We start from the raw sequence: 25646 nt of genomic DNA, 5'->3' as shown, positions 1-25646 counted from the left end.
CAAATATTTACATTCATACACACATACTGCACACAAACAAAGAGATCTCACTTTAGAGAAAGGTAGTTTTAAAGAAGTAGTGAAGAATCTAAATATTCTCCAGCAGGAAAGGTATTTCATCAAAATACACAAATATTGGCAGCCCTTAAGAAAATCACCCACTATAGGCTGCTTTCTAATCATCAGGTTTTCTGAACAACTTGACATTGTGGAGGAAAGATTTGAGTAAGGAAAAAGAGAATTATATACGGGGGGGAAAAAGATCAATCACTGAAGTAAACTCGTGCTATTAGTATAGTTTTAAAACATTTAGCGTTCTGTGCGTCATGAGATGAAAGACAAGAATGTATGTGGCAGCCCAAGGAAATTGCTTTGACAAATTGGTCAATTACTGCCTTTTGGGATTCAAGGTGTATATATCACCACGCTCCTGGTTTGTTCACGTCTACTTTTTTCTTCCTGAAGTTTAGTGTATGTCTTCCTCAGTTTTATATTAAAGGTGCTCCAAAACACTTCCTACAATACTCGACCCTGCTGTTCGGTGGAGTATCTATTTTCTGCATCTTTTCAAGAACATCCTTTGGTAGATTTTTATGTGCAAGTCTGTATTCACTATCAAAGACCTCTGAAACCAAAAAACAAACAAACAAACATAGTTGGAAGTTAAATTTAAAAAACACTGTACAGTGCATACTGCTGTTCCTATCAAATCCTTTTGGTGATTTTTATACAATAACAAAACAATTATCCTAAATATCCACTGATATGTTATTATTTTTCAAAATTTATCAATACAATGTGAAAACCACTTTCATGCTGGAGCATTGCAATCCATCACAGCAGATGCCCATTACTTCTATCACCATCCAGTTTATCTGTCCCCAGGGTATTTTCTGTCTCATCCCATACAGGGCCCCTTTGTTTACATAGCATCAAATAGACATCAGGACAGAGATGGGAATGGATAGGCAATCAGATGGCTAGATGACATAGATCTTGTATGTCACAGAAAGATGGAGAAAACTGGGAACAAGTTTTCAGACACGACGAATTAAAGCTTCAAGCTAACAAACTTTGTTAGAAATAACTGATCACTGATTTCAAACAAAGTAAAATTAATGGCCCCATCTGAATTACTTTTATATATTACTTGAAGAGTGAAAGCAAAGTACTTTTCACTAAAACAGAGCAATTGAAAATTTACTGAAAAATTCATGCATGAGGTCAATTTTATACACATTTCACATAAAGTATTCATATATTTCATACACAGGCATTAAGTGTTTCACAGTATTTTTTTACTTACCAATGTCAATGTTCTCTCGTCCAAGAGACACCAGAGACAGGAAAAGAATTTCTCTGTAAAAACTCCTAGGAAATATTTTGAAGGGTAAGTTATCAACTAGGAACAGCAGCAACGATCTTAACTTTAGAAATGCTATGTTGAAGATGCTTATTATTACCTAATTTCTGGACCTGTTCTGTTAACAAATCTACATGAGAGATCTACATGATTACTAGATTAAGTTTTTCTCATATCTGAATGTTTTTCCTCAGTGTACAAAGTTGTATTATTGCCAAATCTCAGCTGCTACATTATCTTTGAAAAATTCCTCTGCCAAACATACCATGAAGACAAGAATAAGATAATTATGCACTACTTATTAACTCATTCCTGCCTGAGGGTGAGGTACAGGGAGCAGGCTTACTTCAAATCACTCATGCTTTTGATTTTTATTTCAGAGTGTTATGATTTATCTTAGAAATGGGTATCACTAAATAACTTGGTATGAATATTTTTCCTTGTGGAACTTAGAAAGATTCTTTTCTAGGCAGATTAGATTTTAGAACCATAAAAGAAAAGCTGATTTAACACGATTGACTTCAAATGTATCTTGTATCTCCTGTTATTTACGTCAGAAGCTGTGCTTTTGTATGAAGCTCTCTTCGAGCTACAGTGCAGATTGAAAAATGTTCCACTTAAAAGGAGATGTGTAAAATAACACTTGTTTGTGGATTGTGCTGCATCCACTTTTCTTAGCTAATACTTCAGGTTGGTAGAATTTCTGTATGTACAACTAGGTAATTTGAGAATTTTCCAGACACTGCAACAGGATGCTTCCACACTTGTATTTAACAATTTGTTAGATCTGGAGCAACAACAAAATCTCTATAGTCAATATCTGCATTTTCCTTGTTAATCTGTAAAATGTTGGTTTTTATTAACGAGTTACATTGCATGTAATGATTTGCATGAATTTTGAATTTGGCTACAGAATACATATGTTTGTAAATTTGGACATAAAAAAATATACACCGTGTTTAGTGGAAATAAATGAAATTAAATATTCCTGAGAGGTCTTTATGGTATTACCATTATGAGGTGGACACAATTTGATGAGGAGAAAGTAAGAGATTATTGCTTTACCTCTGCCGTTTCACATCTGGCTTCACTTTCTGCAGGAGAAGGTTGATTGGTTTAACAACATCATTGTGTTGAATACTTAGTCTGATCTTCTCCAGCAGTGTGTTTGTGGCCTCCTGATCTTCTGTCATTGTGGAGGGTTTCTTTTCAGAAGAATCTGGGAGATGCAACAGTATAGATTATTAAAACAATAAAGATTACTTTTGTTCCATTTTAGTATGCAGAAGGTATTTCATCAAAGTGAGATATATATACAGAACCTCTACTCAGTCTATAGAAATTTGTTATGATGGAAAGAATTTGTCTGTTTAACACTTTAATAGCAAGTGACAAAATGCATCAAGTACCCATGTGCAAGAGCTCCCACAACAAAGAAACACGAGACTGTAGAGTATCCAGCATCAGGTATTGTCTATGTTGATTTGTTAACTCAGATTTATTGCTGCATTTAAGATTCAAAAATTTCCCTCCAAGAACGTTATTTTTACATGAAGCAAAATAAATAAAACAAAATACTGTCATGTTTCATACCAAATAAACTTTTCACATCAATGCCATTTTTACAAGCTACCTACAGTTCATTAATAACTTCGGGCTACCTATTGAGATACCTAATGCACAACTGCATCAAACGGGAAAGAAAATTATCAAAACATTTACCATCATGATTTGTTGCTTACATTGCCACTTCCAGAATAACACTGAACTGTTACTCTTTGGAAAATGGTGACTCATGAGGGAATATTAAGTATATTTACTGGCAAAAAAACAAGGCTACAGATTAGGCAGCAAGCACACGGCGTGTAAATGAAATGTAGACCGAGGCTAGTAATCATAATCACACCACCTAGCGTTTTCACAGATTGGACATGTATGATTGTTTACAAATGTAATTTCCTGTTTTCCAAGCACTTTCTGACACTGCTGTAGATTCTGTCTACAATACTACTACTTTTATTGCACATTTAAAACAGGCCTTTTGCTCCTTTGTTTTCATATACCCATGTATTTATGTATCTTCATTCATGTCTGAATGCTTTGAGGATGCTTCAGGTATCACACTTTTGTACAAGCTGAGGGAAACACCACATCTTACTCTGTTCTCTTGACTGTAATGTTCGGTTTGTTTACTTTTAGGACAATTTTCATAAATCCTTTTTTCCTCCCAAAGAACCAGAATTAGCATGCTACATAGTTTTTAGCATTATTTTTTAAAGTTAGAACACAGCCTGAGATATTTAGTAAAACAAAGTGGTTTTGTTGATCAGAAGTAATGAAATCCCCAAGTTGTCATAACTACTTTGCCTATTTTTCTCTCCTTCCAAAGACAATTACAGTAGACAAAGGCTTTCCTGGGTCTCCCTTTTCGACAGTCGAGTAGACTGCCAAACGTACATATTTATCGGACCTGTGATTTTTCATTCCTTTACAAAAACACAAGACACAGGTTTGTAATAGTCTTGTTTTTCATGTCTGCACAGATATAACCAGATAATGTGATGGAAATTCAAACGGAGTGAATCTCATTTAGGAGTAAATCCTCCCACCCTGTTTGCAAGTGCAATACATATAAAGAACAACTAACATACCTTTTCACACAGACCAGTAAGATATTAGCACAAACAATTTGACACTGAAAGTACATTAAGTACCTGAGGGATTGTAGATGCTTCACACACTAACAAAGCTTTTGGACTTGATAGGCTGTGTACACTTCAGACACTACAAAAAAAAAAAACCCTGGTTTTCTCCATAGCCTCTGCTCCCTCTGCTTTCTGTAATGTGTTTTACTTACTGAGATTTCTCCAAGACATATACAGGGGCTCCCCAGGCTCTTGGTGGAGGTTGATATTGTCCCATAGAAGATGGATGCATACTAGCTTGCTATCTTGAGCAAGAGATGTCAAAGGAAGCTAAAAAACATGAAGAAAGGAAAAACGGTTTTAAAACATCAGCACAGTCTTATTATTTTAAAAAACTTGCTCTTTACTCATTTTACAAACAGGAACAGTTGATGTCTTCTAGAGAAAATGCAATCACTCAGAACAGTCACAAATCCTGTTACATTTAATTGCTTTTTCTAGTTTAGCGTAATGTACAAAGGCCATTCAAGTTTTCTACAGGTATCTGAAGAAAACTATTTATGTCTCTGAAAACGCTTTTTGCACACCAAACATGCTGCTTGATTTGTACTACCTATCATGCCATATCTTGCTATTTTCTGAACTGAATTAAGATGTAGTATGCATGTCTATGTGCTGATCTCTATTTGCATAAAAATACGAAACATTTATTTGCATTAAAGGTATATGGCACTCAAAACAAGAGTATCATAATTACTTAATTTTATGAAGTGCCTCTGGAATAAAAAATACAGTAAGAATTAGTGGGCAAGAAGAACTTAACACTAGTGCATCGATTTAAAGTAGCAGTTACAAGAAATATGTCTCATCTTGTGTTTTCCCTTGCCAAAGCACTGTGTTTTTCTAGCGGGCATTACATTAGTATTGGTCTTCAACTACGTTTCTTGGAAATTTGTTATTGGCTCCAAGACAGGGTTTTTTGTTTTGAAAATTGAGAGAAAGAATTTAAAAACTGAAGTGCACAGAGTGCAAAATACTACTTTTCATGTGCACCACGTACAAACGCCTATTGAATTTGGCATTTTCATATACAAATCATGTATATTTCAGAAAAACATCTGCTCCTTGAAATGGGAAGAGCAAAATACTCAAAAGATTCTGCATTCTTTGGTTATGTTTGTATAGTCGTGAAACTCTGGAGTTTGAGTAGCAAAAAGTATTAGTGGGAAAGAACAAAGTATATTCTTCACATGCAGTTTGCAAGTGCTCCGCAGGCACATATTGTTTCCTTCTAAATACCAGCCATCCCTTTAATGAATCCTGTTCTCCAGCTTTTTGCAAGAGAACAGCTTCATTAACATTTGAATGCTGTTTTCACTCACGTTTCTTCATGGTTCCTCGTGGAAAACTTGTATCTACTTGTATTATAATAAAAAAGAACCTATTATCCAAGCTACTCAGAAATAACTTCCCCAGTTTTTTGACCTATTAGCTTACTCTAAGTATCTATTCTAGTAAGAGAAGGCCACTTACCTGCACTCCACCATTACAGTGTTCAGATGTTAGAATGAGTCCAGGTAAGTTGCTAGGTAGGTCCAACCGTCGGAAATACCAAACTAGGTTCCAGAAAATTATGGGGTGTTGATTAATGAATTTGGATGTATGAATTACTTGCTCTCCCTCATTTTCCAACAGCGATTCAAGCTCCTTACGCAGTACCAAAGGGCTCAGGTAGGGTACAGATACAGCAAGAGGGTTAGGTCTTTTTATTAAAGGATCCTGAAAAAGAAAACCACATGCAAGGAAGGAAAACAGGTATTTTTAAACAGAAAAAATAAAAATTTTCTTCCAGAAATTTTTTCAGGATTATTTCCCCTGAAAACCCTCCAGTACATAGATTCTTTTGATACTTGGAAGAACTCTCTGGAAGTACTGTACAAACAATAAGTTTAATAGCATCAGCAGTTTCGACTGTTGACGTATTTCTTAGCTTGAAACTGCAGAGTCAGGAAGAATTTACAATAAATTAGTGTTTTCTCTTTTTCACATAACAGATAGAGCTTAGGCAATTTTCTTTGAAGTTATCTAAGGTGGTGGCAATGAAGATTACAGAAAAATACCAGTAATTAAAACAGATGTGGAACTGAATTATGAATTCCCATATTACAACAGCTTCTTTCCAATAAAAAGCACCAGGAAAGAGAAGAAACACTGTTTCATAGGCAAGAATAATGTAATTTTTTCTATACTGCCTCTTACCTTCTCCAATCCACCCAAGAGGTAAACCTAACAATATAGAGGAGGAGTGTACATAAACACGTGGAAAAGGAGCAAACTTGCTCTCTTTCAATGGTGTTGTTTGCACCACTCTGTTTAGTCTGCTCTAGAATTTGGGTCATTTTAAAAACATGCTTCTAGTTTTAGAAAGATAGACTAGCTTCATTTTGCTAGAGAGGACACTTCAAGCAGCACTGTTGGTACAATGTACTCAAAAAGCAATTTTAGAGTAACTGTTGTAAGAAAATGAAAATATGCTTGGCCATTCCCGTTCCCCAAACGGACAAAAATGCTAGTAGGGGACATTATTCATTCTAAATTTACTGCATTCTGTATTTTGCTGACAACTGAATGTGCGGCTTCTGGACTCACCACAACTTCTTGCAAACTATTTGGAAGACTAACTGTTGAAATGCCGTGTGATGGTCTCTGGGAAAGATCAATGTTTTGCAGCGGACCCCCAACACTATGGCTCCGAGTCAAGGACACACCCTGCTTTGTTGGATTACTGGCAGACATCTTCATGGTTCTGGGATCTTTACTCTGTTCTTCTGCCACATCACTGTTTGGATTTTAGAAGAGAGTATGTTAATATGAAACTATTCAGTATTCCCATGGCAACAAGAAGGAAGCAGAGAAAGGCTGCCAAGTAAGTATCCCAAACCAAGTTTTGTTATTCATAAGAAATTTGCCCAGTTAGCTCCACAGTTCAGGGAAAACAAAACAAAATAAAATACCTCTCAGAACAGTATTACCTTCCTTCCACAAAAGCATCTAGATATAACCTAAGACATGAGTCTGAAAGACCTGTAGTTCTGTATAATTGCTCTAGTCTAGCTTTACCTTGCTTAGCAAAACAGCAATGTACAGTTTTGTCAATACACAAAGACCACCTTGTTCTGAATATGCTCCTTTTTACTTTTTCTTCTCTTTATGTTTCCTTTCTCTAAATGTCCTAAGCAGAGCAAAACTACTATAGAAAATAATTTATAAGTTGATGCCAAAACAACTGGAAAAAAAACCCAGCATCAGCCTTGTCAAACAAGGTAATGTAAGCAAACTCCCATTATAGCCTACCAAATCTAACACATACAATCAGGCTACTTGCAGATCTGGGAATATTTTGTGCCCCTTACAACTGGAACAATCCAGCTAAAACAGAGAAGAAAAAGCAAGTGAAACAGAAAGCGTCTGCTTCCAAATAATCTGCAGAGGGAAAAGATTAATTTAGAGGTGACCTTCACTTCTAACTTTGACTTCAGCTAAAAATGTATGACATCAAAGTTAAGAGATAAATGTTAGCAATACCACCTTTAGAGTATCACACTGATGTAAGTTTTAATAGTCTGAGACAGGCATTAGCTCATTAGCTTACAGGCACTGATACTCAAGAATTCCAAAATGAATAATGATTAAAAAAAAAATTACAATGTAGCATGTCAACAAATCCCAGAAAAAGGTCATAGCAGCATTATTTCAATTCTTCCCTCTTCCAACACGACACCTCCTCCTTAATGCGTCATTCCTCAAACAGTTTCAAAAGTAGTTTCAGTTTTACATCACAATATTTACATCACAATGTCATAAAACACATTTGGTACATGTGGAATGCTCTGAGAGCTTTTTCTCAAAAAAGTGTTCCAGGAAATGGACTTATTTACCTCAATGCAGGGTCCTTTTTGTTAAATTCTAAACATAAGTAAAAGAGAAGTAATGCTTAAATTTGTGTGTCTTTGAAAGGTGAATGTGTTCTAAAAGTACTGAGTAAAAGCTTTACCTATTACTCAATAATAGACTTATTTCTATAGCTGTATCTCTAAATCTCATTAAGTTGAAACAGCTTATTTCAAATTGATGAAAGTGTGCTTAAAACATGCAAAAACTATGAGAAGAAACAAGCAATCACCAAGCTACAATTGTAGTTCTCCCCTTTATTTAGTATATAAGCTAACCTTTTCTTCAGAAGTAAAGAATAAATACTCAGGTATTGATACATTTCTGACAGAAATAACTATTTCACCTACCTTTGCTCAGCTGCAGAGCTGGTTTCCACAGCTATTGTGTGGCTTGGCTGTAGGTCATCTGAAAAAGTCATCAAGTCAGCAACAGCTGGACTAGACAACAATTTTTGCTCCACAGGATCCATAGTTAATGGAAGGGTACCACTCTGTAAACTATCACCTGAGGTACTCTGCTTCAGGAAGAAGCTAAGTTACAACAGCAATGGTAAGAGAGAGAAATGCAATGGTTAAGATGCATGCATAAAGTCATTAAAAAGAGTTATTTTCAATGTTTACTTTCACAAAGTATCAAAAATAAGGAAATATGACATTATGAGGTTTAACAGCAGAACACAAACTTCATCCTGCACTCTCGATTGTAACTTGTGTACACAGAGTAAACAAACACATACAGAGATCCGGTCTGCAAAATAAGAAATCCTACATCAGACGAAGTCAATAAAAGGAATCTAAAGTTGTCATTGGTTCCCAGTCAGCAGCAACACATCAACAGCTGACACATCACTGAAAATCGTTGTTATCATAATATGACATTACAGACTCAAAGACTGTACACCATTACAGGCACAAGAAAACAGGAACAAGTCTTGCTCTGCTAAGGGTTTTTAAGTAGACACTCTACAGTTGTTTATTTCAGCATTAGAGAGTGCTAAATGGAAGCTTCATTCCACAGCAATGATCATGACAGTGAGAATTACCTTAAAGTAAGTTCCAGCCTTCACAGTGCTGGAGTTAAAAATAGGAAGCAGAGAAGCTTAAACAGAAGAACTACTGGAGAAACAATAAATTGGAGCATATGTAGCTGAAAAGTGGTTTAGTTATGAACAAATTTTATTTGGGAGAAATTCTTTGCTGACAGATTTAAAAACCGCTTCATGTGTTTTTTAAAAGCTTATGATTCATTAACCTTGTTTTACAAGCTAAACAAAGTGCAAACAGAATTACACCTTCTGTAGAGTTACACTCCCAAGGAAAATATGAAACAAAAAAAATGGTAAAAAGGCAACCATTGCTTTGGTTTTGGGCTGGTTTACAATGAAATCCAGTAGTTTACGTGACTTAAAATTTCCTTTAGTACAGTCATGTCCATTGAATACATTCTTGTGAATATCTAGACAAAAAAAATACTGAGAGATGCAACTACGATCCTTTTGTGAAAATAATAGAGCCATGTACAAATGCAAAGACACAAAGAGTATCTATAAAACCTACCAACCTTGCAGAGCCACGTAGGTCTTTGAATTCAACATTAAGCAAAGGTAAGAAGGTACTTTTACAGAAAGGACAGGTTGTGTTCAGGTTGGAATCATCTGCTGTCCATCCAGCCATAATTTCTTCATCATAAACCAAGGCACCACAAACTCTACATTGAGAGCAGCTTGACATCAATACCTAGAACAGCAAAGAATGAATATTATCAATCTTGTTTCAGAGTTCTTTTACAATTGGATTTATAGGCTTAGTATCCACAGAAGCTGACAGGTAGTCAGATTGCCAGTTGGGAGGAATGAGTTCATCAGTACTTCTCATACTCAGGAGTTACAATGTCCACATAACTTTTACCCACAAAATGCAAATACTAATAATTATTTTTGTCAGGTGTTTTGAGACCTGGAAGAAGGATTATCCTGACATGCTACAAATCTAGCATTTGCCAATGCTCACTTCTATGAAGCCTTCAGCACATACGAATTGTTTTGCATCGTGTACACGAAAAAATGAAGGTCTACTCAAAAAACCACGAAAATACAAACCAAACACAAAAGAAACATTTATAGTGATGTGGTCAGATGACCTTGGCTGGCTGCTGGGTGCCCACTAAGCTATCACTTCCCTCCCTCAGCTGATGGGGGGAGAAACACAAGACAAAAGTCTTGGAGATGAAGACAAGGAGACCTCTCAGCATTTACTGTTATGGACAAAACAACTTGAATTGGCAGGAAAAAATTATTATTTATCAAATCAGAATAGGATAATGAGAAATAAACCCAAATCTTAAAATACCTTCACCTGGACCTTTCCTTCTTCCTGGGCTCAACATTACTCCCAACTTCTCTACCTCATCCCTTTGTGTGGGATGCAGGAAGACAAAGAAATGAAGGTGCGATCAGTTCACCACAGTTTTCTAGATTCTGCCTCACTTCAAGTTTTGACCCTTTTCTCAGTTGTCTCTTCTCTCTCTATATGAGAGATACATAAAGGCATTTATCACACTTGTTTTTTAAAGCTACTGTCACACCCTAGGTAAAAGCATTGAGCATCTTTGAAGCAGAAATACAGGAAAAAAGCGTTTTGAAAAAATCCAACCACAATACAACAAAACAGGAAATTAATGCAGACAGTAACCCTGAATAATTCTATTTTTCAGCTAAGAGTTTATTAATCTTACCTCCATTGCATAGTTCTGGAAAATGCTGGATAAGCTAGTATTATGTGAAGAGTTGTGCTCTGACTTCTCAGAATCTGGAACTTTCATTCTTCTTGGGAATGAGAGTTCACCTGTACAGAAAGAGTCATTTGGGTTTTTAATTCAAGGAAAGAGTAATTCATCCATTCTCAAATAAAATAATTTTGACCAAGACAAAATTATATCAGAAGATATGTGTAGGTCTGTAACTTCCCTGATAGTAAAATTACAATATATAAAAATAGAATTTTTGTGCTTAATATTTCAAATTTTTGCCTAACAATGTATTACAGATGGGTAAATAAATAAATAGATAAGCATCAGTGAACAAAATCTGAAAATACGAAGAAAGAATAAAGAATGGCAAAGAGCAGCAAGATTGCTCAACAAGGTAAGATATTCTGCAAAGCTGTTCAAGATTCCTTGAATAATACATCCTTATGTAAACAGCAAAAACAAAGATAGTACGAAGTGAGACACCATACCAAATATGCCATTACTGTGGTTAAGTTTTTCTTGGCTGACATTGCAGTAAAACAAATAAGTTTAATTTGGAAAGGCTAGGCTTTAGGGTTATGTCCAGAATTGAGGGGAAAAGGAATTGGAATAGATTTACCAGAAGGAAATGGCTGGAATCAGGTTTTAGGAAGCAAAATTGTCAGTACTACTTCTAACAAGCCCAGCAAAACTTTCCCATTCAAACAAACAAACAAACAAAATCATGACTGGAACTAGAAGATGCCTTTTCAAGATTTTGATAGACTTATGTCCCATACACAAGACAGTTCTTCATCTCCTGATGGAAATGAATTTACACTAACTAATGCAAAGAGAAAAAAACCAAACATCCATGGTTCAACAAGCTATCTTAAGATTTAGAACTGAGGGGGGAGATAATTTGGCAATACACATACATTCATCAGTTATTCACCTTCACAATTTCAAATCAAGTAGGCATCCAATACGTCCTATTCCACATTAAAGGTGATCCATTTTGTGTGTGTGTTACTTCAGTTTTTTGGGGGAGGCTTGGGAATGTGGGGTTGGATTTGCTTGCTTTCAGAGGTTTTTTTCCTTTGTTTTCCCTCTCAAGAATCTGCCATTTTAAGTTAGGCAACTATTTACAGTTTCTATAAAACACTGCTCTGCTTTTCTGTATTAATTGAACAACTTTCTTTATATTATTGCTTTACATGAATGAAGCGCTCCTGGCTATTAACTAATTAGGCATCGTCCTATTATACTGTGGGGTAACTGCCTAGCTTACAGTGGGAAAGGAATGCCAGCTGATTCAGTATGCTTTGGGACCAAGGTAATTTACATTTAGTAGGTGTTTGTGTTAAAAAAAAAAAGTCCCACAAAGCTGGCACAACAAAGAGCTGAAGAAGGGTATCTTACAAGCATAACAGAGCCCTCTTTTGGCTAAAACCAATGAAACAGGATGAAAATAACATAAACACCCAACTTAAAAACAGAATTTGAGGGCCAGGGTGCCTGCACAAAACCCTTTGCCTAATTGAATGCAATTGGAGTATTAAAGTTGACAACTTTCAATATGCTAACCAGCAAAACTGAGTACATGTTAAATATATACGGTTATGTTACTCAACTCTTCTCCTAAATCATGCTAAACATAACCTCAATGGCAGAAATAGCCTGAGCTAGTGTAGAAAACCCATGAGATGACTAATCCCTGGGATGGGAGGCAACAGCTGCAACACCTGTGTGCAGTAGCACCCACACAGGCATAGTCAAGGACAGTCAAAAGGCTGTGTTCCTTTTCCTTCACCCAAGACAGGGACACCTGCTGAGAAGTGCACCTTCAATACACAGCTTAACTTTTGTGCATTTCTGTTTTGTATTGGAACTACCGCAAAGGTTTGCGTCTCCAACTGTGTTGGATGTTACCTGGGGTTCACCGACCAGAGATCATCTTGCACTTAGTGCATTTACCACCAGCAATCCCATCTTGTATCTGTCACTTTAATAAATTAAACCATTGAATTGCTTTAAATTTCTGACCTTGTCAGAGCAAGTCCTTATTGGACACTTGAAAGAGGGGCAAACATTAATCCTGCCAAATAATCCCAAAAAGAGTCCTGGGCTCTGAGACTGGCATAAACTGGGATCTTACCCATATGTGGCAGACATAGTCAGGAGAAGTATTTTTATAGTTAAATCTCTGTATTTTGTATCAACTTTTTGAAGTATTAGCTATTTACTACTGCAAGTGGAGAGTATACTATGGAAGTATAAATTTGCTTATATTTATCTCAAGGGCTTGAAATTATTTCAGATCACTATTATCTTCCACTGTTAGGAATTATTTCACATAATATAACAAACAGGGAAAACTATACATAAAGTAGTTACGAGAGGGAAACAAAACAAAATCTCACCTGCAATGGAGGGCTGTCTTCCTGCATCTCCACTGCTGCTGCTACTGACCAGACTAGTAGTGCTTTCTGCAAGCTCATTCGTAATGAGCCCTGAGACTCCAGCTCTTGACGACAGATGATCTCCTAAAATGTTTTCTTCAAAACCAGCAGGGAAGTTAAAGTCTGGTCGATTGCCTTCTTCCTTTAATACAAGAAGAAGAAAGTTAGCATCTTTAGTACTTCCAGATTCATTATTTGACTTCTATCTTGATCCTAATAATTGAAGAAGAAGAAAAAATTCTGCTGTAAAAAACTTACTGGATGCAAAACATATCTATGCAATCCCCAAAAAGAAGTAGATATTGGACAAACCTGAAGGACATTGGATAAAAGGCTTTACCAGTGAAAACATGTAGCTGAGAATCAAACTGAGTTTATATATATATAAACTCCATTACAGGAGAAACAGGAAAAATGATGTAGAAATTGTGATTTGCCAGATATTACACAAAATGAAGGAATTATCAGAAAAATGTTCAAGTCATACTTTCAGAACAAAACACACCAGCTGAAATGATGCAGCAATAGCATACTCAGTAGGTCACAGGATGTGACAAAGTATAGTAATTAGGATATTAAAAAGGGTAGCTGCAGAAGTAAGAACAGACTGAAAAGATCCTTGAAGGAAATTCAAAAAAGTCACATTAAAGGGGTTTAATGTACCATTAAATGAAAATGTACAAAATAGGTCAGTATAATAGAAAGACACACAGGAAAACTTAGGTCATCATTAAAAACAGGATAGAAAGCAAAGCAGTGCGTCTTCACTGTTGTAGGCACAATCTGGTAAAAAACAAACAAACAAACAAACAACAAAACCAAACCAAAAATCGACTAAAAAAAAACCCCCACCCACCCACCCAAAAAAACCCCAAACGAACAAACCAAAAGTTTTTTCCTATTTAGTAGAAAGCACCTTATTAGCAACGTCACATAATTTTGTTTCACACAGAAATAAAGCTCAACGGCTATTTTCCCCTTTCCCACCTTTATGGAGTTTGGGTAAAGTAGGGAGAATTTGAAAAAGGAAACAAAGTTACCTGCTATGTGCCTCAAGAGGGGAGAAAGAAGATCCTTAAAGTCAAATCCCAGATCAAAGGGCTAACTGGATCATACAGAGGCCTTTCTAACAGAGAAAACTGTTTGGAGGCAGCATATATGGAAGGAAGCTGTAATATTTACCCCTCCCTTTCCTCTTTCATGTTATTATACTTTGACATGTTTTACTCTAGAACAGCCTCTGTTAAGTGTGCTCACAAAAGAACCATTAACATTTAGTTTACACATTCTTGATAAGTGAATTTACTAGAACTTAGGCTGTTCTTTAATTTTCAACTTCAGTCCTCAGCAATCTGACTTCTTAGGTTTGTTATTTGTTTTCAGAATCTTTATTTTTAAAAATACAAGCAATATAATATCATTTAAGACGACATAATTTTGTTCTCACTAGGATTTCATGGTCCAGTTTCTTTAAATGTAAATAAAAAGACAGATAAATGAATGGAGGGACTGTTGAGAACAAAAAGTTTAGGTTTACTGCATTAAGCCCATTTAATTTGCTTTTGTCTGAGAACTGGTTTTTTTAATGACAAAGGGAAGATGCATCATAGAAAAAAAATTCAAATTTTATTAGCTAATAAAAATCAATACTAAATAAAAAACACCATACTGTGAACCAGTCTTCTGGACACAGAAGTTACCCCTCTAACTTTATCCCCCAGAATTTTTAATACTGAAAAATACTTGCCTCATCATCTGAGTAATTATACGCTGAAGATACAACTCCCCACATCTTACTGGCCACACTGGCAGCCTGCTTCATGCCTGATTTCAGAACATCCATTTTTGGTCCAGACAGTATATTGTCTAATTTCAGATTGGATAAAGTTGTTACAACAGATCCTAACGAGCCATGTGGAGAAGAACGGCCCAGTCCTGTCAAAGACGAAGACCGCTCCTTTTGAACTCGTGGATGGATTTGTTGCTTGGGTCGTCCGGTGAATGTTTTGGATCTGGAGACTGTAGGACTTCTCCAACTTTCAGAAGACTTGGGAGACGGCAGGACAGGATCCAAAGGTAGGCTGGACCTCCTTTCTTGGGAGTGACCAAGAGTACCAGAGGCTTCTGCTTCCCTATCTGGTTTGTGAAGTTCCATGCTGGGAAACTTACTACCCAATGGGTTCTTCAGATTCATATAGCTCTCTATTTCATCTGCCAAATTACGTGCTGCAACTGGTGACACCAACTTTTCCTCAGGTTCTGGATGCATTGGTTGTGTACTGTCAGTTGCCAGCAAAGATAAAGGGTCCAAGCCTACTTCAACATCCTCTCTTTCAACAGGCTTAGCCACTCCAAAAAAGCTATTCCTTTTAGTACTTGCATCTTTGGATTCTGGTTTCTGGTTTTTTGACTCAGCTGACTGTTCAAGACTCATATCTTCCACTGTGGTCATGTTTTCATCTCTTCCATTCTCAAGATACTCCTGCCCCTCCCCAGGTTCTTCCAGCACTGGTGAAGACCTATGCTCCAATTCCCAATCATTCTCAGCCACGCAACTCCAAGTGCCACTTGTGCCAGAAACCTGCTGGTCAACAATGCTTTCAAAGCTGTGGGCTTTATTCATATGACAGGATGGAGTTTGGGCCCCAGATAAAGCTGCTGTTAGGATCTTGGCATCTGCTCCCATCATTATTGCTATTTCTTTAGAATGCAAGTCCAAGCTGCCTTTTTTCAGCAGCATTCCTGCTCTGCTTTCACTGCTGAAACTGCAGCTTCTCTCTGAAAACAGTTTCTGCCTCTTCTGTCCTTTTTCACTTGTTTTCTTAGGAGAAACATCACCAAAGACTACATCTTCAGCTGAATCCTGAGTTATGAACAGTGGGCTACAACCAGTTTCTAAAAGAGAAAAGGCATTAATATGGGATCCATCGCCACCAAAAATGTTTTTCTCCTGAAATCATGTGAAATCTCTTTATTTCCTCACCAATGAGAAGATCTGGAACACCACAATCTCATGCTATCCACTAAGAAGTTATACTAGTACTAACAGGTTACTTTACTGGCTGCAACGGCATTTTGCAAACTGAAAGTCATGTACTCTGGCTCCTTGAAGTCAAAGCCTTTTACATCTTCTACCTCCTTTCCTGTGCCAACACCCAGCACCAAGCATGAACTAAAGGAAAGTACAATTGTAAAGATTGCTCTTAATTTTCTTTTTTCTCAGTGCTACTTTCACAGATCTGTATATTAAACACCACAGTTCATGCTGGTTCTGAAAAAAATCCTATCAGGTCTGTCCACGCAACACAGAGAGGTTACTTTATGAAACATCTATATTTAGAAAAAGTTAATTAAATTTAACATATGAAAGACAAACTAATTTTATAAATACTCTCATTTCCTCAAAGGAATTGGGAGTATTTATTGTGTAGAAAGGTGTGTTATGTAGGAAAAGACCTTCTTAAGAATGGAAATTCTACTACATTAGGATCCCAACAGAGGACTCAATACACCATATCCTCTGCTGGAGGATGTTTGGAGTCTCACCTCAATGCTGCTTTTTGACTAGACAGTTCTCATATTTGTCAGAAAGGTTCTGGGCAGCTTCTTACCTGAGCCTCAATTCTTTGCCCTCAAACTACATTGAAGCTGGACTAAATTGCCTTAGTCAAAGACAGGCACCAAGGTAGAAAAGACAAATGAGCCCAAAGGTTTGGCTTTTGTATATCCACAATTATTCGTCATCACAAAGCTTCAGATATGTAAATAAATTTTGTATGGCACGAAGATGACATTGTAACACACTGGCAACCTAAGCCACAGGACTAAAAAGACTTGTCCAAGGTCAGCAAGGTTTAGGTGAAAAAAAATCAAGAGCAGAGAAAACCAATTCTCTTGTTGTTTTTGGTACATTAGTGAAACACTCTCAGTGTAGGATCAGGAAATCTTCATTTCAATCAACTGAACATTGATTTTCAACCTCAGAATCCATAGGTTCCTTCTAAATCACCTGCAAATTATAATGGTGGAAAGCAAATGCTGGGCAAGATATCTGCACCTCGAATAAAGTTTTATTTCTTTTCATAGCATAAAAAAGATTGTATAACACTATAGCACAACAAGATCAGGACTTTAGCAAGTTTTGTTTCACCCGGTGACTCACCACCACTGCTCTTCCTGCCACTGGCATCAAAAATTCCAGATGGAACTTTCACAATACTGTTACCCGAAGGAGGTGGGTCTGTTGCACTATGAGTTTCTATACCCAGCTGTTGCTTTTCAACAGATTTCTCAGTACCAATCTCTGCAAGAAAGAGAATATGAACTTTAGCTGACTTCAAGTAATTTCATTTGCACTGTTATGGAAAATACAAACTCAAGCACTGCTTCCTTATGCAATTATACACTAAAGAACCAGTTCTGTTTGGTACTGAGCATACAATATGAAACATATTCAATGAGATAAGTAAGACAAAATACAGAAAAACTAAGGGAAAAGTCTGGACAGAAGACAGGAAACAACCATTTTTTCTACAGCTGGGAAGGGTTTGTAGGAAAAAAGTAGTATCTTTTTTAGGTCAACCAGTAGAACTTACAAAATGGTCAAATTTTCAAGTATACAAATGAGAGAAACAGAATTCAAAATATTGTGTGCCCTAACAGTTGTCCAGTATGTCTTTCCATACTGAATTAGTCTAACAAAAGGCTACTTCTTGTAGCTTATATGTATTATACTTGTATGTATTCCACTACTCTTATCTGGGGCACAGAAGTAATCCACCACATTTCATACAGTCGTATTTTAACCTTGGCAACATAATAATTCAATACATTACGTATTTGTGGTAGTCTAAAGCATGAGGCAGATCATGTTGACCTCAATAAACACTTTGCATTAATACTTAACCTCCTATTAGGTCTTCAGCTTTAGAAGAAATATCTTTCTCTACTTGTGTTTCAGTTGTATGAAGATTATCCCCATAATCTCTCAAAAGTTCATCCTTTGATCCAAAGCCCTGGTCTGACTGACCACCTGTTTGAAGAAATACAAACACATTCCTCAGATCTGTTTTTCCTTCCTGTACTTGGTTTTCAATAAGATAATAAAAGATCTGAAAATCTGTTTCATACTTTGTTTCTCCAGAAAAATTCATAGTAAGATCACCAAAATGCCAAATCTCTGCACAGATCTGCTTGGTAGTGATGACAGCAGAGTCTATATAATCCAAAATTATGCCTCTAAATATCACATTAAATACAAGCCAGTCCCCAAAGAACACTGTAGTGACTGAGTACTTTTAATACAATGTTATCTCCTTTCATTTTTTTCCCTTCTCATGAGGATGAAATATTTCACTGCTAAGCAAGCTAAATTCTCAAATTCATCTGCAAAAGAAATTTAGACAAGCACACAACAGTAACTGAGTAAGCTTCTAACAATGTATACATTCCTGAAAGGAACTGCACCACAAATCATGTTGCATCTCTGTGCTGTAGTTCAAAGTATGAAATATAATATATATATAAAAAAAAAAGATATCTAGATGTTTAAGTGTCTGTTCCTCCATAATACCAGTTTAACTTGACAGCTGCACTTCATTCTTAAAAAAGCCTGCCATAGGAAAGAATTCAGAAAGACACCTTGTTATTTTTATCTGAAGTGCTGCTGCACAAGCAAAAATACAAAATGAGCGTATGGGACATATCCCACAGTAATATGTTAGACAGGATTATTTATATGCCTTAGTGTACCTATTAGAATACATGACAGTAATTAAAAAGATCAAAGTGTAATTTACTGAGTATTAAAGCTATTAGGAAGCTCCGCAGAACCTGATTGACAGATATAATTTATCTACAATACATATTAATGCTGTTTCTTTTATCCACAAAGAGCTAACATGTAAAAAATTAAATTTAAAAGTTTAAGCACCCATCAGTTACTACATTTTGCTATTATATTAAAAACCTTTTATATAGAAAAGTTCTGACAGTCTTTGATCCTTATTTTCCTCTAACACCATTTCAGTAATGTTAGTAATCCTGCTGTGCACAACTGAAAACACCCTACCAATAAACGGGTGAATTACCTGCAGAAGTAATATTCAAGGGTAGAAATAATGCACACGTGCATCCAAGGCTTCACACCATGTAAGTCTGCACCCCACACCGTGATAGCCAAGGAAAAATGCGGCACTCAGAGACAGCAAAGAGCAAAAAGCAGAGCAACAAAGAGCAGAGAGAAGGGAAGTTCAATATTCTAGGCAGGCATATCAGATGAAGCACAGGAATCAGACTCAAAGTTCTCTTTACAGAGGGCTCAAGATATTAAAAACAAAGAATGCGCAAGAACCGTTTGTACATTACATTTTGAAGTACACACAAAAAGGAAGTTTAGTTGAGACTGCACAGGTGGAATGTAATCAGTACTACAGAGAAACATGAATTTTGCCCTGCCATCTCAAGTGATTAACCTCCTGTGCACTCTCTTACTCCAGTTTGTCTGGAAAAGTACACATCACATTTAAGGCAGAGTTTTTCTTCAGCTTAACACCTGTCTTCCCACTTCCAGGGTGTTTTCCATAAAGCATGTATGACAAGGTTATGATAGTTGCTACATTTATTTCCAAGTTAGGCAATTACTATTAGGAAACTAGCATATGGCCTTCAAAAGCATAGCTTACTATAACTAAAGATAATATACTAATTCCAGGAATGCTAACTAGACCTCTCTGGATTATCATTGATGAACAACATTTTAAAGTGTTAGCTTCTTACCACCTCAGCAACTTTTGCTCTTTTAATACAGATAAAGGTTTGACACATACAAAGGTTTTACACACACAGACTGTAATTTCTATGAATAAATGACAATACGCAAAAATTGAACAGACTCAGGTCAGAGCCTTCATACTTTTTTTCTGAAGAGCAGTACAAAAAGAAAGGTTCATGAGACCACAGCAAGACATTTATTTTAAGATAACAGCACTTGTGCTATGGTTCACTCTAAACTAAAGAAGCATGATCTGGTAAAGTAGCAATATTTGACAACAATGTATTTCTTTTTCATTACAGATCTTTACTCAACACTTTGTTTTCTATAGCCTCAAGAGGCGAAGGTGGTGGTTGTAGAGGGAAAAATCAACAGAAGACTAGAAAATGTAGCCTTAGGGGGTACTGTTGGTAGTGAAACCCAGCATAGTCTAGTACCTGTGCTAAAGTGATTATCAAAGGAATCAAGCCTGACTAAGTCACTGACGAAGAGAGTGTGCTCCCCACTGTTAGCATCATTAGAACTATCCATGCTACCATGGCTCACCATGTCCCCATCACTTCCACCCGTGGTACTCCGCAGAGCTAAAGACATGAACGAGAGCAGGTTAGTAAGAGAGGATTTAAATTTGAGGTTTTTATACAAATCTAACCTCATCAAGTAACAGTAAACACTTCCACTTGCACATATAAAATAAGAACACGAAATTCTAGCAACAGAATTCAGGCAGTTCTTCACTGTGAGAAAGATGTATAAAAGACTGTTTCAAGCATTAAGTTGGCAATTATCAATTTTTAAACATTTAAGGATTTTCCACTTGTAAAAGCCACAATGTTAGCTGCAGTCCATCAGAAAGCATGTCATGCTCTTGTTCAGCAGAAATAAATCCTTCTCAATTAACTTATTACCTGGTATCACAGGTACTTGCGGGCTCTGCGTTGACTTCTTTAAGCACTGTCTAAATTGTACTGTACCACGGACTACATTTCGTACCTTTGTCCACAGGAATATGCCACTGCGGTTACTGCTAGGCCAAGGAGACTCTAAAACTGCCTACAGAAAAAGACATTGCAATAACAAAAGCAGTAATGAAGTTATGCTGAGATACACAGTACAGTGAGGAGCTTTTATTTCCATACTCAAAAATGTATTTCCTGTCAACCATGTGAAGGAGGACAAATAACTGCGTTTTTATGAGCTGTTTCCTTTTAGCCCACAGCTCTGGATACAACAGCTGAGTAACAACAAAGGATCAAGATTTCTTTAAGTGAGGTGGGGCTTGTTATTTATACACTTTGGTAGCTACAAAAGACCACAGTAGCATCTTCTTGGCTATCAATTTACATTGTTTACTATGAAATTTCATCAGCATATTACAGGAATTTGGAAGCCAGGAAAAGAGGGGGAGGATGCTTCAGCTAGCTTAATTCCAGTCTTTATCCACCCTGGATCCTGCTACCTTAAAGAATACACTCAGAAATCTGAGATAGTTTTGACAGATGGTAAAAATTGGAAATGGAAACACTTAAAAGTGTATTTCAACATAATTTTTGGTGCAGTCAAACAGTGCAGGAATGTAAACTTAACAGTGTAAACCCATGTGATTTAGACCCAGTAAACAATTAGCACATTCAAAATTTTTGCTTGCCCAACAGAATTATCAAATCCAAGTCAATAGCTGTAAGAAACAATCTTTAAAACATGCTACAGGACAAGGAGAACAACAACAGCCAAGAGAAGCATTGGTCTACTACCCCTCATCAAGATTTCTCTTACCTTATTGTAATAACCATAGGTGATGGCATTTGGCTGTATTCCAGCATTCTTCATTTCAAAGAGGACTCTCACAGCCTGAACAGGCTGACCCCACAGGCCACAGAGCTGCATAACAACTCTGTAGCAGACCTGACAAAATACAGAAATGCATAAATGTACTGATGACTAGGGGTTTGAAACAGCTTAAGTTCTTGTCTGATTTCTAACTTTTACATATGTAAAAGGGAGAGCCGTGTTAAAGTGGCTACTCAGTATGTAACACTCAAAAGGCAGAAGAGGGAGCAAAAAAATCAAACAGGAAATCCTACAAGTTGAAATGACATCTGCAAGCTCTGGTTTTTTTCCACTGGGATCTTGTTTGCAAATAATGGAGGGAAGGAAATGCCCATGTGAAAACCAGGTAACTTGATACTGTGTAGCTGTGGATATTACTGAAAGAATGACATGCTGCAAACCAACTCATTATCCCTTCAGTTCAGTGAGGCTGCAAAGTACGTTTGAAAAATAGGGATATTCAAGAACTCCCTTCTTCGAGAAGTCCACAAAAAGACTAGTAACATTAAGTTGGAATACTTGACCCAGCTGACACTACACTGGTGATGAAATTGGAAATTAATTTCTTGTGACCCAGTTAAGCAGATTTCTTTGAGATCATTTCATATCGACTTTCAAACTGTAAGTATGGTAGCAGAAAAGCACCCCTTATGTGAATCTTGCCTTCTACTCTATGTTTATGGCAACAAGTTTTTTATTTGCACTTGCCTCATCTAGTGGTTCCACATCAGTTTTCCTCATTTTAATTAGAACATTGTATGCCTGCTGCAGTGCTTTGACCTTGGGATGTGCAACTCTGATGTAGGCTGGCAGACAAATAAACCATAGGCTGTAACTATGACTGAAGAGACATTTAGCCCACTGTGGAGGGCTTACATAATACTTCTTGGCTAATTTATGGGCAGTTTTTATCTCCTGCAAGGGTAAAACGAAAGAAAACCAAAAAAATCAATAGATAAAAGATTTAAACTACTCAGTCTAGAAACCATTACTTACTCAGATACTGGCTCCTAAAAGTAAAGATTTAATAACTGAACAAACATTCAACTGAATTTCCCTTCTTACTACTATTTTATTAATGTTCCCTGCAAGCAAAAATTGCCATCAGAATTAATCCCCTTTTTATCCTTCCCCATTCAAGTATTAATTTTAATTTCATTTTCTCTTACAATCTAAAGCTCTAAAAGGGGTTTGACAATAAACTGCAACCGCAGATGCAAATTTATTTGTTGTCTTCTATTTGTTTTCAAGCATTGATTCTGAATAGTTAAAAAACATAACCTCTATCAATACTAAATTACAGTATAAATTTTATCCCAAAATTTCCAGTGTTCACATAGTGATTACAGTAAGACTCATCTGACCTGTTTTGTCCTCTTTGCCATGAGTGCTGGACTATTTGAAATACTGTTTCCAGCTGGATGTCTGCTGAAGGAGAGCTTGAACTCCTCTGGTCTGTCAAAGAGCTTCAAATCTAGACGTGGAAAGTTTTTATAGCTATATGTATGATTTAAAAAATAATAGAAAAAAAGAAAGAGAAAAGAAAATAAAAGCTTTTCACATATCTGCCCATGGCATGAAAGCCATGCAAAAACAACTTGCACCAATAGAACTGACAAGCAGGAGAACAAAGAACTTGGGGATTAAAAAAAAAACAAAGAAAAAAAAATAAGAATCCTTTTAGTCTTCTTCACAAAGATGTCATGTGCCTTGGACACTACATCTCCACAGATAACAGAAACCAGTATCAGACTGCCATCCATATCATGAAGGTCAGGGCAGCAGAGATGATGACTTACAAGGACAATGGTTAGAAACTAAGCCTTTGTGACTTCCAAGAGATCCAGGAAGAAAAAATAAAACATACCCAGAGTATGAAACTCCACACTTCCTGACTAGGGCTGAAAAAACACTAAATGAAAGGAGCCTAGAAAGTGTAGTGGGTGTCTTGCTCTTTTGGTTCATCAGCTGCACATCAGCAGTACTGCGCAGATACATTACCCACCTCCCCGCCCCCTTATCCCCCCTGTGAAACAAAGTGCACTGCAGTTGCTACAAAATATACATAAATGGTTCAAACAGGAACAAAAAACATTGAATATACATAAGAAAGTACTACTATAAAGTTGTCAAAAAGCTACTGAAAAATTAAACCCAAAATCTACATGCCTTCAACAAACACACACACAAAGCAGTGACTTCTAGAGTTTCAGAAACTTACCAGAATCCTGGCAGTTTGTATATTTTTAATGATTTTTCTGAGCATTTTATAAAGGCAAGTCTTGCACCAAGACAGCATATCTGCTCTGATTAATGCCATAAGCATTCTAGTTTGACTACATGTGGCTTGTACCTGTATTTTGGTACTCGGTCCTGACCATCATCAGCAGGAGGTTCTGGTGGCATTATGAACACTGTGTGTTCACTTTTTTGTGACTCATCAAGTTCAATCAATCGTGCTTCTTCAACAGAATCTACATCAACCTGAAAACAAGGTTTGTACTCTTAAGAACAGCGTTCAGCTTTGGGATAAAATATCCCTTTAAACATTAATTATGTTAGTATATATTAAAATGTATTTAATTTATATTGTATTATATATATATATATATATATATATATATATATATATATATATATATATATATATATATAAACATTAAATTTGTATTTGTTCTAATCACTCAAATATAAAGTTCACTGCCCTAACTTTCTGGTTTTACTTCATGGTCAGATATCCCTAAACATTCTGAAGGATAAAATACCTTCTCTCCTTTTTCTGCTCCTTTATCTGGAAAGAGCTGGGGAGAAAAAAAAATTATAGCTTCTTCTCAACTCAAAAAAAATCCTAAGTGACTGTATTAAAGCTCTGCCACTTACTGAAACACTAAATAAGAAACACTAAATTTTCATAACACTGAAGAAGCTGAAAGAAAACACAAGTTAGTGTGCTTTCAATCTTTTGACATTATCTACTACAAACAAAATCCTAAATCTATCAAAGTGCTTTAATCCAGCATCATTAAAAAAAAAAAAACCCTGCTGTTTTAAAACGTTTTCAGCATGACATTTAAAAGTATGCAACACATCAAAAACTTGCAACAATATCAAATAAAGCATGGGATTAATCAAAGTATATTCTGAATGCACATTTTTATGTTCTAAATTTAAATTCTGTGAAAAAAGAGCAGCAACGCAAATAGCCATGAGTAGATAAATCCACATTAGAGGGAGGGTAAGTAACATGCAAAGAGAAGTCTTGGAATGGCTCTGTGCTAAATTGTCAGCTACCAGTATTTCTCACATTATCTTACAGGTTTACATCCTACAGGGCTTCACTGAAAGTTTCCTGCATCAACACACAAAATTTTAACCATGCAAGAAGATCAAGGAAGAAAATGACTCATCAATAACCATTAAGAATTCCAATCCCTCAATACACTTACTGCAGAGGGTATCTAACTTTACGACTGAAACCCAGGACAATACCACAAAATTAACAGGAGCACATAGATTTGAAGTATATCTAGGTTTTTCACCTTTTCTATGCAGTCATCAAAAAATGCCAAGCCAGTATCCTTGTCACTCACAAAACTGCACTCTTCAATAAAGCGGCTGAAAATCTGTGTTTTGGTGAGGTGTGTGTAGAACTTTGTATAGGCCCGGTCTCTGCTTTTTAAAAATCCTGGTTGTAAAGACAAACACACAACTAAATGCCAGTTATGAATTCCGTAAGAAATTAACACATGAAGAGTCAACACAAAACATTTAAGGGCTAATAAAAACAACTGCTTATCACTACTTGCATCCAGAAGATTAAAACGGGGGCTTTTTTTAGTAACTCTTTTTCACCGCAGTTAACAACACTTGGCAAGCAGCTACACTCACATAAT

At 36.4% G+C, this 25646-nt stretch overlaps 1 protein-coding gene across 10 annotated transcripts in view; it reads right to left on the bottom strand.

Moving 5' to 3' along the window:
• Positions 1–439: 439 nt before the first annotated feature.
• DENND4C (DENN domain containing 4C) overlaps positions 440–25646 on the bottom strand; it is a 41581-nt gene continuing 16374 nt past the window's right edge. For 2 of the 10 annotated variants that reach the window (XM_054397975.1, XM_054397984.1), the window contains 21 exons: positions 25293–25438; positions 24519–24554; positions 24107–24237; positions 23118–23250; positions 22462–22668; positions 21700–21828; positions 20832–20976; positions 20361–20507; positions 18058–18183; positions 17320–17454; positions 14899–16046; positions 13113–13293; positions 10696–10805; positions 9523–9698; positions 8310–8492; positions 6658–6847; positions 5542–5787; positions 4221–4338; positions 2429–2582; positions 1307–1371; positions 440–625 (listed from right to left, as the gene is read on the bottom strand). In XM_054397975.1, coding sequence (XP_054253950.1) covers positions 489–625; positions 1307–1371; positions 2429–2582; positions 4221–4338; positions 5542–5787; positions 6658–6847; positions 8310–8492; positions 9523–9698; positions 10696–10805; positions 13113–13293; positions 14899–16046; positions 17320–17454; positions 18058–18183; positions 20361–20507; positions 20832–20976; positions 21700–21828; positions 22462–22668; positions 23118–23250; positions 24107–24237; positions 24519–24554; positions 25293–25438 — 4043 coding nt within the window. In that variant the 3' untranslated portion in view covers positions 440–488. Of the gene's footprint in view, positions 626–1306; positions 1372–2428; positions 2583–4220; positions 4339–5541; positions 5788–6657; positions 6848–8309; positions 8493–9522; positions 9699–10695; positions 10806–13112; positions 13294–14898; positions 16047–17319; positions 17455–18057; positions 18184–20360; positions 20508–20824; positions 20977–21699; positions 21829–22461; positions 22669–23117; positions 23251–24106; positions 24238–24518; positions 24555–25292; positions 25439–25646 lie in introns of all 10 variants that reach the window. The other 8 variants (XM_054397978.1, XM_054397982.1, XM_054397976.1 and 5 more) reach the window with 7 other exon arrangements.

The sequence above is a fragment of the Indicator indicator genome, chromosome Z, assembly GCF_027791375.1.
Source record: "Indicator indicator isolate 239-I01 chromosome Z, UM_Iind_1.1, whole genome shotgun sequence".
NCBI lineage: Eukaryota > Metazoa > Chordata > Aves > Piciformes > Indicatoridae > Indicator > Indicator indicator.
Note: the sequence above shows the minus strand (reverse complement) of the source record. Positions and strands in the feature narration are given on the sequence as shown.